This window comes from Taurulus bubalis (assembly GCF_910589615.1).
Source record: "Taurulus bubalis genome assembly, chromosome: 20".
NCBI classification, from domain to species: Eukaryota; Metazoa; Chordata; class Actinopteri; order Perciformes; family Cottidae; genus Taurulus; species Taurulus bubalis.
The window spans coordinates 17,223,676-17,235,697 of record NC_136608.1 but is presented as its reverse complement, the minus strand read 5'-3'; the positions used below and the strand labels follow the sequence as shown (position 1 = coordinate 17,235,697).

The following is a 12,022-nucleotide window of genomic DNA, read 5'->3' as shown; positions in this document are numbered from 1 at the left end:
GTGACTGAAATATAAATCATCACTATGTGGGTGAAATATTCCTTTAAATGTTAAAACAGGGTGTCTCATGAAGAAAGATTATGTAAAAGTGACCTTTATCATTTTAAAATCGCACAGTATATTATCACTATGGGACATTATTGTGACCTTTATTATCATTATAGGATGTTAATGTGACATTTAATATAATTAAAGAAACATAAAGACACTTTCTACCTGCTGGAACTGGGAGGAAAGCAAACAATGTCAGAAAATGACTTTCAAAAGAGAATGTGAATATAACAAGTCATTGTTTTAACAACAATATTACAATAACAATACAATGTTGTGGTTGTTTTGTGTCTCTTTGTGGTCATTGTGTGTCTCTTTGTGGTTGTTTTGTGTCTCTTTGTGGTTGTTTTGTGTCTCTTTGTGGTTGTTTTGTGTCTCTTCGTGGTTGTTTTGTGTCTCTTCGTGGTTATTATGTGTCTCTTTGTGGTTGTTTTGTGTCTCTTCGTGGTTGTTTTGTGTCTCTTCGTGGTTATTATGTGTCTCTTTGTGGTTGTTTTGTGTCTCATTGTGGTTGTTGTGTGTCTCTTTGTGGTTGTTTTGTATCTCTGTGGTCGTTTTGAGTCTCCTTGTGGTCGTTTTCATACGAGGAACAATCAGTGGTCGTCTGCCTCTCCTCACACCGTTCCGTGTTGTTTTTTGTGGACTTTATACTTCGTGGTTCACGATTCCCTGGATTACGTGTGAAAGTATTTCGTGGGATATCTATCATTCACAGCATTTGAAGCATGCTGGCGTGTATTTGCGTTGAGTCCTTGTGTGTCGGGTTAAAGTCACGAGTGTTGCACACACAAACCCGTTGACGCTCAGACTCACAGCGGTCGATCGGCTGGCAGGTAAACGCCAACCGTCTTGGTGACGCCGACAGTTGGTGGAGTCACACGAGATGAAGGAATAACCAGCTGAATGGAGGTTTTTATGGATCCAGGAGCGTCTCAGTGGGTCATCACACACTGTTTGTTTGTTTGTTTTGTAGTCTGTCAGACTTTAATCCTCCCTGAAGGAGAAAGCGGCTCATTACGGGAACAGAGATTCTCATAGAGACACATTATGCCGACAGAACAACAGCTCTGCTTTTGAATGAGGTGAAGAAGGAGAGAGGAGGCTTTGAAAGACGGAGAGAAGAACAATTAACGCCGGGAGGTTTCCTGGACTGACGGGAGACGTGTTTGTGCTCGTGGACGAGTCCTCCAGTCCTGTTTACAGATGGAATTATGTTCATAACCATGAACGCTGTTTCAAGTGTTAAGAGCCTCATTTGTCAGATCACGTTTTCTTCTGATTGTCCAAAGGATGCAAAAATACCTCCTCCTGTGAGAGAAGTAAAATATGAGTGGGCTGATTTGATAATTTTCTGTATTCATTGTCTGTATGTAAAACATTGAGATGTGTTTCATGAACTTAAACTCCACCGTTAGACGTTTAGTAGCTAGGAAAGGTAACGCGGCTTTCTCCAAATTAGTTTTTCAGAAAAACGTGATGAAAAAACGACTCTTCTTTATATTTGCTCACAAAACATTTATGTTTTAGAGATGCATGGCTTCCACAGGACAGTAAAGATAAGTCAAACCATCATGACCGACCCAGCAACCGCCCTAAACACCATGAGCACAGCAACGTTCCAACCAACTATCAGCTGCAAACCAAAATCCTCTTCAACAGCATAGAAATAACCCTGAACAGCCTGGAAGCCGCCGAGCAGCAGACCAGTCAAGTCTTCTGTCAATACGGTAATATTGTGAATTCACTGCAGACCTTTTGTTTAGAACCAAGACCTCCATCTTTCCCGAAACCTCACCAAGTGCTACTAGTTGCTAAACACGGAAACAGTGTAATAATGATTAAGTCACGACCAGCAGGACGTTGTATTGCACGATTAAATATTATATGTTGTTGGTTAAGAGACAAGAGAGGCTGCTGGGCACAGACATGCACAGACTGAAATCATTTAAGATACTCTTAATGTTGTGTGTCTCTTTGTGGTCGTTGTGTGTCTCTTTGTGGTCGTGTTGTGTCTCTTTGTGGTTGTTTTGTGTCTCTTTGTGGTCGTGTTGTATTTCTTTGTGGTTATTTTGTGTCTCTTTGTGGTCATTTTGTGTCTTATTGTGGACGTGTTGTGTCTCTTTGTGGTCATTTTGTGTCTTATTGTGGACGTGTTGTGTCTCTTTGTGGTTGTTTTGTGTCTCTTTGTGGTCGTTGTGTGTCTCTCTGTGGTTATTTTATGATCATTTTGTCTCTGTGGTTGTTTTGTGTCTTTTTGTGGTCGTGTTGTGTCTCTTTGTGGTTGTTTTGTGTCTCTTTGTGATACTTTTGTCTCTGTGGTTGTTTTGTGTCTTTTTGTGGTCGTGTTGTGTCTCTGTGGTTATTTTGTGTCTCATTGTGGTCGTTTTGTATCTCTTTGTGGTTGTTTTGTGTCTCTTTGTGGTTGTTATGTGTCTCTTTGTGGTCGTTGTGTGTCTCTTTGTGGTTGTTTTGTGTCTCTTTGTGGTTGTTTTGTGTCTCTTTGTGGTTGTTTTGTGTCTCTTTGTGGTCGTTGTGTGTCTCTTTGTGGTCGTTGTGTGTCTCTTTGTGGTCGTTGTGTGTCTCTTTGTGGTTGTTTTGTGTCTCTTTGTGGTTGTTTTGTGTCTCTTTGTGATCATTTTGTCTCTTTGTGTTTGTTTTGTGTCAAACATTTTCCCACACGGCTCGAGGGAACGTCTTATGTCACCTTATGTATCAAGCAGCAACAACATATTGACTTTCAGGCAGTGATCGCTTATTTAGTTATTTAGTTTCGACATTACTGGATCTACATGTCGAGGTTATCTCCGCTCACTCACAAGTTGCATCATCCCTTTAATGCCGACTGACTCTGCTTTTCTTTCCTCTGTTTTCAGGAGGAAGGAAGGATGAATGCTTCCTGTCAGATGAAGATGTTTGAGCGGTTATGAAGAATACGGAAGGGTGTTTTAGTTTCTTATTTCGTCATATAAAGCGGTTTCTCTCAGAGGTTTCGGTGGAGAAGGATGGAGGGATGGGAGGATTAATGTTTATGTCAGAGGAAGCTGCTCTGCAAACAGACAGCAGCGTCTCCTCTGCCTTCGGGCTCATGCAAGGATTTCAATATGAAAGCGATGCTGCAACACAGAGCGAGCATCCAGCTCCTGTTTGTTAATAGGAACATGTGCTGCTTCACATTCTCCCTTTCGTCTGTACGTACACTGTAAAATATGTGCAATATACAGTAAATTACCATTTAGCAGCTGTGGTTTCCAGAACTTCACCGTGAAAAATAAAGTGACGAAGTATGTAAGACATTACGGTATTTGGTTTTGCAACCGTAAATATTCACAGTTGAGAACTGTTTTTTTTAATATATATATATATATATATATTACGGTGTATTTCCGTTATTAGTGCAATGTTTAGTACAATTAACAGTGACAAAATGTGTTTTCTACAAGAAATAAATGCACAAATTACTGTTTGAGTTATATATTACTGTTTGGGCTATATATACTGTAAATATATATCTAAATATATATCGATATATCTATATATCTATATATATCGATATATATATATCGATATATATACTACCGTTCAAAAGTTTGGGGTCACTTAGAAATGTCCTTATTTTTCATAGAAAAGCACTGTTTTTTTCAATGAAGATAAAATTCAATGAATCAGAAGTACACTCTGCATTGTTAATGTGGTAAATGACTATTCTAGGTGGAAACATCTGGTTTTTAATGAAATATCTACATAGGTGTATAGAGGCCCATTTCCAACAACTATCACTCAGTGTTCTAATGGTACATTGTGTTTGCTCATCATAGAAGACTAATGGATGATTAGAAAACCCTTGTGCAATTATGCTAGCACAACTTAAAACAGTGATGCTGGTGAGAAGCTATACAACTGGCCTTGCTTTGCGCTAGTTGAGTATCTGGAGCATCACATGTGTAGGTTTGATTATACTCTCAAAATGGCCAGAAAAAGAGAACTTTCATGTGAAACTCTCCAGTGTATTCTTGTTCTTAGAAATGAAGGCTATTCCATGCAGGAAATTGCAAAGAAACTGACATTTTGTCTGGGTGACCCCAAACTTTTGAACGGTAGTGTATATTCGGTATTTCACTGTCAGAGAAACTGAATGTAACCTAGTTGGATTTAATGGTCTCTTACTGTTGTGATTTAACCGTTTTTCCCTGTAGAATCTACTGACGTTTTTTACAGTGTAGAGTCAAGGCCTGTTTTTAAAACAGGACGATGTCGCTCGTGATCTCTACGCGGTCCTTTCACAGCATTGTCGGCCAACAAACGAGCATCTGTCTGGCGGCGTCTGGAACCTCGTTCATGTTGCGTTCACAAGAAGCCAACCTCGAGTATTTCATCTTCCACGACAACCGATTCCCTCGTCGACGTCTTCTTCACAGCTCCCTGCAGCGAGATGCAATCATTTCATCTTCTCCAATTAGAGATCGACGCTTCAATCTCAGGCGCTCGTCAGGCGGACCGATCCTTCTTTCTTGAAAACACGACGATGAAACGGTTCATATTGTTCATTAATGTTCTCGTGCTGTTTGATTGATTGGAATTAACTTGCAGATTTAATTTGGCAGTTGACAGGGTTTTTGATTTTGGATCCATGTGTGGATTCATAAACGCTCAATACGGTTGAGCAATTTATTAAAACATTTAGTGAATACATGTCATGGGTTTGAATATACTTGGAAACACTTACAAAAACCAACAGATAAATTATGATCAATAATGTTTACTAATTATCAAATGTTATACTACATCTTATCTTAACATCAGTTTGTGTAATATTAAATAATGTGTACATAAATTATATATATAAATATATATATATATATATATATATATATATATATATATATATATATATTTATATATATATATATATATATATATATATATATATATATATATATTTATATATATATATATATATATATATATATATATATATATATATATATATTATATACGTTATTTAAATATCTATTAAAGAAAGCTTGTTGGACAAATTCTAACATTTTATGTTTTATATTAAGTTTTTGTTTATGATTTACAGAATATTTGTTAAACATCTATGAATATGTCATAGATACATGGAACAGAAAATTATTATTAACCATTGATAAAATATTAACTATATAAATATGGTTTATAGATGTTTTACAAAGTATTTATTAACATTTAACAAAGTATGAACTTTCTGTCTTAATAAGATATTTAACAAATTATGTATTAACATTTAGCAAACTATACATCTGAATAATCTTTACAGAAAAAACAACAATAAACTGTAGAAATAACAACAATATTATTGCTCTTAATGTAAAATAAGAATATGAATGTGCCATTTATTGGTGCTAATAACTATAAAGTGTTTTATAAAAGAGTCCATGTGGATTCATCCCACAAGTTCACGCATTCAAACTCATAATGACGTGAATTGTGACGAAGACGAGTTCCAGTGTTGTGACCGTGATGGTGGACAACACTTACTAAACACTTAAATAAATAATAATAAACTCTCACTGGGATGAGTCTGCAGCAGCGTGATGAAGCAGGAAGCATCCAGAACACAGGGAGAGGCGTAACGGCTCTTCAGTCACATCATCCACAGCTGGAAGTGTGTGAATTACCACGGAACTCACTAATCTCTCATATCTTGGAAACATCTGCTTTAAGTAGTTTCTGGTGGGAAATGGAAGCACCTCCCGATATCCTGGAAAATCCATTAATCCATTATGTGTGCCGGCTAATCGCTGGATCTCAGCGGGCCGGAGGCCCAAGAGCAGAGGACGTCCTGTTATTCGGAAGATATATTATATATTTATATATGTATTTGCAACCAGGACCACAGATCTGACCCAAATTGGGAGTCGATCTTTCATAACCGCTCTCTTCTGGAGCCTCGTAACGTCCTCCAGTCAGAGTTCTGCTTCCTGAAGGAACGTCAACGCCGAAATACAACAAAGATAAGAACTGAGCGGCGTGTCGATGACCCTCCAGTAGCGCGGAAGACAAAACCTTCTTTTAGCGTCACAGGGAGGGAAAGAAAGACGCTTTTCAGCCACTTTGTAGCAAAGAAATGAAGTATATGAGATTATTATACAATATTATTATCACCATTATTCCATCGGATTATTTAACGGTCAGGCGGAACAACTGACCCTGTTACCCACAAACCATCGTCACAACTTCTAATACACACTCTTCATGAACAAAGAGTCACACAACTACACAACAAGGCCGAGAAGAACCACAAAAGAAGAACCACAGACGAAGAAAAAGAAGAACCACAGAAGAAGACGAAGAACCTAAGAAGAAAAAATAACAACAGAAGAAGAAGAAGAACAAGAAGAACAAGAGCAAGATGAAGAAGAAGAACCACAGAAGAAGAGGAAGAAGAAGAAGAAGAAGAAGAAGAAGAAGAAGAAGAAGTAGAAGTAGAAGAACCACAGACGAAGAAGAACCAAAGAAGAACAACAACAAAAGATGAAGTAGAAGAACCACAGACAAAGAAGAAGAACCACAGAAGAAGAAGAACCAAAGAAGAAGAACCACAGAAGAAGAAGAAGAATAAGAAGAACCAAAGAAGAAGAACCACAGAAGAAGAAGAAGAAGAAGAAGAAGAAGAAGAAGAAGAAGAAGAAGAACACGAACATGAACAAGAGAAGAAGAATTAAGAGTTAACATTTGGTCTTCTCTTCCTCCTCAGACTGTTTGGTCCAGAGATCGTTCACACACTCGACAAAGCTCTGCTGCAGGTGTGTGCGTCACCGTTAATAACGCCCTTAAAGCCCTTTAATGCCGATAAAGGAGGCGGAGGCAGCAGTGACAGGGAGACGTGCGTCTGAGAGAGAGCTCTGCTGTCCGTCACTCAGACAGGACCCTGAAGCAGCCGTCACACGTCCTGCCCTCTGAATGTGAGGCGTTGCCTTCAGGAGGCGTCAGGAAGAACCGCTCTCCTTCAGCCGCCACGACTAAAACACACAGCTGTTCATGTTTGCTTTCACTGTCTGAGTGGAACGCACCATAAAGTGGAGCTCATCGCAAAGTGTGACCTCGGTTTTACTTTTATTTACCTCTAAGAATGTGAAATAATAAAAGCGGTTCTTTTTTTGTACACGTTTGCAAATTTACATTTTGTAAAGACACACAAAAAAAGATTAATGTATTCATTATAAAGACTAGAACTCATTTGCATGACTGATCCCAGCCGAATATCACACACACACACACACACACACACACACACACACACACACACACACAGCAGTAGAGACCGTGATGGTTATAAATGACCCAGATATGATTCGCCATTAAAACAGCATTTCGCGAAAATCATCTTTCAGTAACAAGGAGTACGTGTGTGTGCGTGTGTGTGTGTGCGTGTGTGCGTGTGTGTGTGTGTGTGTGTGTGTGTGTGTGTGTGCGTGTGTGTGTGTGTGTTGGAGAGCTGTCCTTGACTTTCTGGCAGACGAGATGGATGAGCCGTAATTACACTGATAGAGAGATGATCGGAGGAGGGGAAGAGGAAGAGGAGGAGGAGGAGGAGGAGGAAGAAGGGAAACAAGGTTGTGCATGTATTTGTCCTTGTACAGGAGAGTCAGACGCGTGCATGTGCATATTTCTATTTTTCAATGTTCTGGTTGTTAAGAGGGACGATAAACAGTGTGAGGCTCACAGACCAGATCAGATGGATTCTCATGAGATAGAAAGTCATAATTGTGAGATAGAACGTCTTAATTATGAGATAGAAAGTCATACTTATGAGATAGAACGTCTTAATTATGAGATAGAAAGTCATACTTATGAGATAGAACATCATCATTATGAGATAGAAAGTCATACTTATGAGATAGAACGTCTTAATTATGAGATAGAACATCATCATTATGAGATAGAAAGTCATACTTATGAGATAGAACGTCTTAATTATGAGATAGAACGTCTTAATTATGAGATAGAACATCATACTTATTTGATAGAAAGTCATACTTATGAGATTGGACGTCATCATTCTGAGATAGAAAGTCATAATTCTAAAATAGAAAGTCATAATTATGAGATTGGACGTCATCATTCTGAGATAGAACGTCATAATTCTGACATAGAAAGTCATAATTCTGAGATAGAAAGTGTGCATGCGCTTTACTGACGCTGGCTCTTTTTTTTTTTTTTACCTTCGTTTAAAGTAATTAGTACTTTTTATTTAATAATTATGACTTACCATGGGGGTATTTTTATTATCACAGCTACATTTTCCTCTCTTTTTTTCTTTAGCTGGCGGGAATGGGCTTCCATAAGAACCTGATCCAAACCACTGTAAGTCCCCGCATGTGATCCACATCTGAGGAGAGGAATGAAACCATGTCGACCTCAGACGGTAATTATCTCTCTTCTCCAGACAGCCGGCTGTTATCCAGCGCTCACATCTTAATTACCGTGTTATCCCGAGAAAACACACACGGCTATCGGACTCCATTACATCATCCGGAGACGTTAAAACCCGCTAATGAGATTTGGACGCGAGACGTTTTGAGTTATCCGGAGATGGAGAACGCTGTTCATCTGTAGTATTTTAAGCCAGTTGTCTTGATCGTATTATCACTTCATTAAGATTATTATCTGGAAATAAATCATTGTTTTCCTGCGATAACGACTTGAACGTGTCATTTTATCAAGATGATGAGTTCTCAAGACCTCCGTGATTATAAACTCTGAAGGTTGTCTCACTTTTATTTGTGCTCGGGATGCCAGCTGTATCCAATTACGTTGAGTAAATGACCATAACAATAATAAAAGAGTCAAACCACAAGTCAAAATAACTTTCTCTCTTCGTATTGATTGAGAGAATACGATTAAAAATGCTGATAATAAAGTGTTCACGGTCTAACATCTCTTAATTGTTGACGTTTAACGAGGTAGAATTAATTCCTGGCGATGCCACTGATACTAAACCAATAAAACCAGCAACAAACAACCTGGACACACACACTTACACGCTAACCGCGTGCAGGAAACTAAATCTGTGCTTCATCGGACAACGTTACTTTAATCCCAAAATGTTTTCCCCAATTAGTGAAAACAAGACGGGACACGTGTACAGTAGTTGTTTCTTATGGAACTCAAAAGGACATGATTCATAATCGACGCAAAACTATATCAACACAGATGACGGAGCTAACAGCATTAGCCGGAGGGAAAAACAGAGCTATCAGCGTTAGCCGGAGGGAGAACCGGAGCTATCGGTATTAGCCAGAGGGAGAACCGGAGCTATCGGTATTAGCCAGAGGGGGAACAGGAGCTATCAGTGTTAATCAGAGGGGCAAATCGAGCTATCAGCGATAGCCAGAGGGGGAGCAGGAGCTATCGGCGATAGCCGGAGGGAGAACAGGAGCTATCGGAGTTAGCCGGAGGGGGAGCAGGAGCTATCGGCGATAGCCGGAGGGGGAGCAGGAGCTATCGGCGTTAGCCAGAGGGGGAACAGGAGCTATCAGCGTTAGCCTGGAGGGAGAACAGGAGCTATCGGCGTTAGCCTGGAGGGAGAACAGGAGCTATCGGCGTTAGCCAGAGGGGGAACAGGAGCTATCAGCGTTAGCCGGGCGCTCTTTACTCAGACTATAGCTGTGTGCCGCCACGCTGAGGCTCTGGATGCTTCATGCAGCTCGTTCAAACGAGTCGTCACGGAGAGATAACGAGCTTCTGTAATTCCTTCTCTGTAACGCAGGGTTTATCACAGAGGGTTTTTTTCTTGTTCTTATACTCTCAGACAATCAGGAGACCCAGAAGAAGAACAGAAGGAGGTCGGCAGAGAATCAAACAACATTTGGGTTTTTGGGAACACACGGAGATCATTAAGTCAAGATCACAGGGTTTAAGACGCAGAGAAGAGCCGCGGAAACGTCTCATCTCAGGGAAAGCAGATAATTAAGCCTGGATCACGAGATTAGACTTTATAATGCTTCTGCTTGTTTGTTATCTTATTTCAATATGTTGTTTTAGAAGATTTGATTCTTTTTATTCCCTCTTTCTGGTGCTGTTTTCATCTTATTGAAACATTCTGAACAAGTAAGTGTGTGTGTGTGTGTGTGTGTGTGTGTGTGTGTGTGTGTGTGTGTGTGTGTGTGTGTGTGTGTGTGTGTGTGTGTGTGGTTGTGTGTGTGTGTGTGTGTGTGTGTGTGTGTGGTTGTGTGTGTGTGCGCGTAGTGTGTGTGTGTGCGCGTGTGTGTGCGCGTGTTTGTGTGTGTGTGTGTGGTTGTGTGTGTGTGCGCGTAGTGTGTGTGTGTGCGCGTGTGTGTGCGCGCGTGTGTGTGCGTGTGTGTGTGCGTGTGTGTGTGCGCGTGTGTGTGCGCGCGTGTGTGTGTGTGTGTGTGTGTGCGTGTGGTTGTGTGTGTGTGCGCATAGTGTGTGTGTGTGCGCGTGTGTGTGCGCGTGCATGTGGTTGTGTGGGTGTGTGTGTGCATGTGTGTGTGCATGTGTGTGCGTGCGTGGTGTGCATGTGTGTGTGTGCGCGTAGTGTGTGTGCGTGTGTGCGTGTGTGTCTGTGCGTGTGTGTGGTTGTGTGTGTGTGCGCGTAGTGTGTGTGTGCGTGTGTGTGCGTGTGTGTGTGGTTGTGTGTGTGTGTGCGCGTAGTGTGTGTGTGTGTGTGTGCGTGTGCGTGGTGTGTGTTGTTGGTTGCATGTGTGAGTGTGCATGTGTGTGTGTGTGCGCGTGGTGTGTGCCGTGGTGTGTGTGTGTGCGTGGTGTGTGTGCACGTGGTGTGTGTGCCGTGGTGTGTGTGTGTGTGTGTGTGTGTGTGTGTGTGTGTGTGTGTGTGACTGACCGTCACCCCGTCCTCCGTCTGCGTCTCCCTGTAGGTGAAGTTGCACACGGCCCAGGCCACGATGTAGGTGGACATGCGCGGCGTGCGCGCGAAGCGGTTGGTCCTCCAGCCGTCCTCCTGCTCAGTGCTGCTCTCCACCGGCATGTTGGCCAGAGACGTGTACTGCGCGTCGTGGCGCAGGGCCAGAGAGAACGTGGCCTTGTAGACGGGCTCGTCGAAGCAGGGGAAGGCCTTCCGGGCGTGGATCGGACTGAACTGGGTCACCGCCAGGTACCTGGGAGAGGAAGACGAGGAACCGGGTCATTATGAGACGAGACTTCGTGGCTGTGAGCCCTGATGTTGCTGCTTCAAAGTAAAAGGTTTCAAATAGAAAGATAACGGAGAGCTTTTATTGTGAAGAATTTGTGGGAAAATGTGTTTCTCGTCAAACTGGTGTAGTTTTGAAAGCAGCTCTTCTTCAATAAAACAAATATACTAATGATGCAGGGAGGAAGACTGAGTAGCAGAAAGAATTGGGGCTTTTATTGTGAAAAATGTAAGGAAATGAATTGTGTTTATCAGTGAATAAGCTTTGTTGGAGGCTAATCGTCAATAAAACAAATGTACTAACACTGCAGGGAGGAAAGGTAAGCAGCAGAAAGAACTGGGGCTTTGTTGGAGGCTATTCGACAGATAACTGGGGCTTTTATTGTGAAAAATGTATGTATTCATCAGTGTTTTTACAGCTACTCAGTTGACTAATCGATCAGGCGGGTCACGTTGGAGTGTGGACACACACACACACACACACACACACACACACACACGTAACTCATGCCATCATATTATCAAAGTCGTCTTTCGAGGCTCCGACCAAAAACTTCTGGAATAAATCCAGATGGAAAACACGTGACGCCGGGGTTTAGTCTTTTGTCTCAGTCTTTGAACGCCTCGCAGCGATCGGAGGAGAAGGGAAAAGGTGGAATCTGGAGTTCGGAGGGCGAGCGGATTATCCCGCGGGAGTCGGAGCCGACAGGTCGGCTGTCGACAGAAGTCTTTACGCTTCCTCTTCCTCAGATGTTCTTGTTCGGCGTGAAGAAGCAGCGAGAGAGATAATCCAAAATAAACACGCGGACGCTTTCTGTT

At 41.5% G+C, this 12,022-nt stretch overlaps 1 protein-coding gene across 1 annotated transcript in view; it reads right to left on the bottom strand.

The window, feature by feature from the left end:
• Positions 1 to 12,022, bottom strand: part of trhde.1 (thyrotropin releasing hormone degrading enzyme, tandem duplicate 1) — a gene marked incomplete at both ends in the record, with an annotated part of 135,865 nt that overhangs the window by 111,566 nt on the left and 12,277 nt on the right. Inside the window, one exon of the mRNA XM_079235756.1 lies at positions 10,898 to 11,171. Coding sequence (XP_079091882.1) covers positions 10,898 to 11,171 — 274 coding nt within the window. The remainder of the gene's footprint in view (positions 1 to 10,897; positions 11,172 to 12,022) is intronic.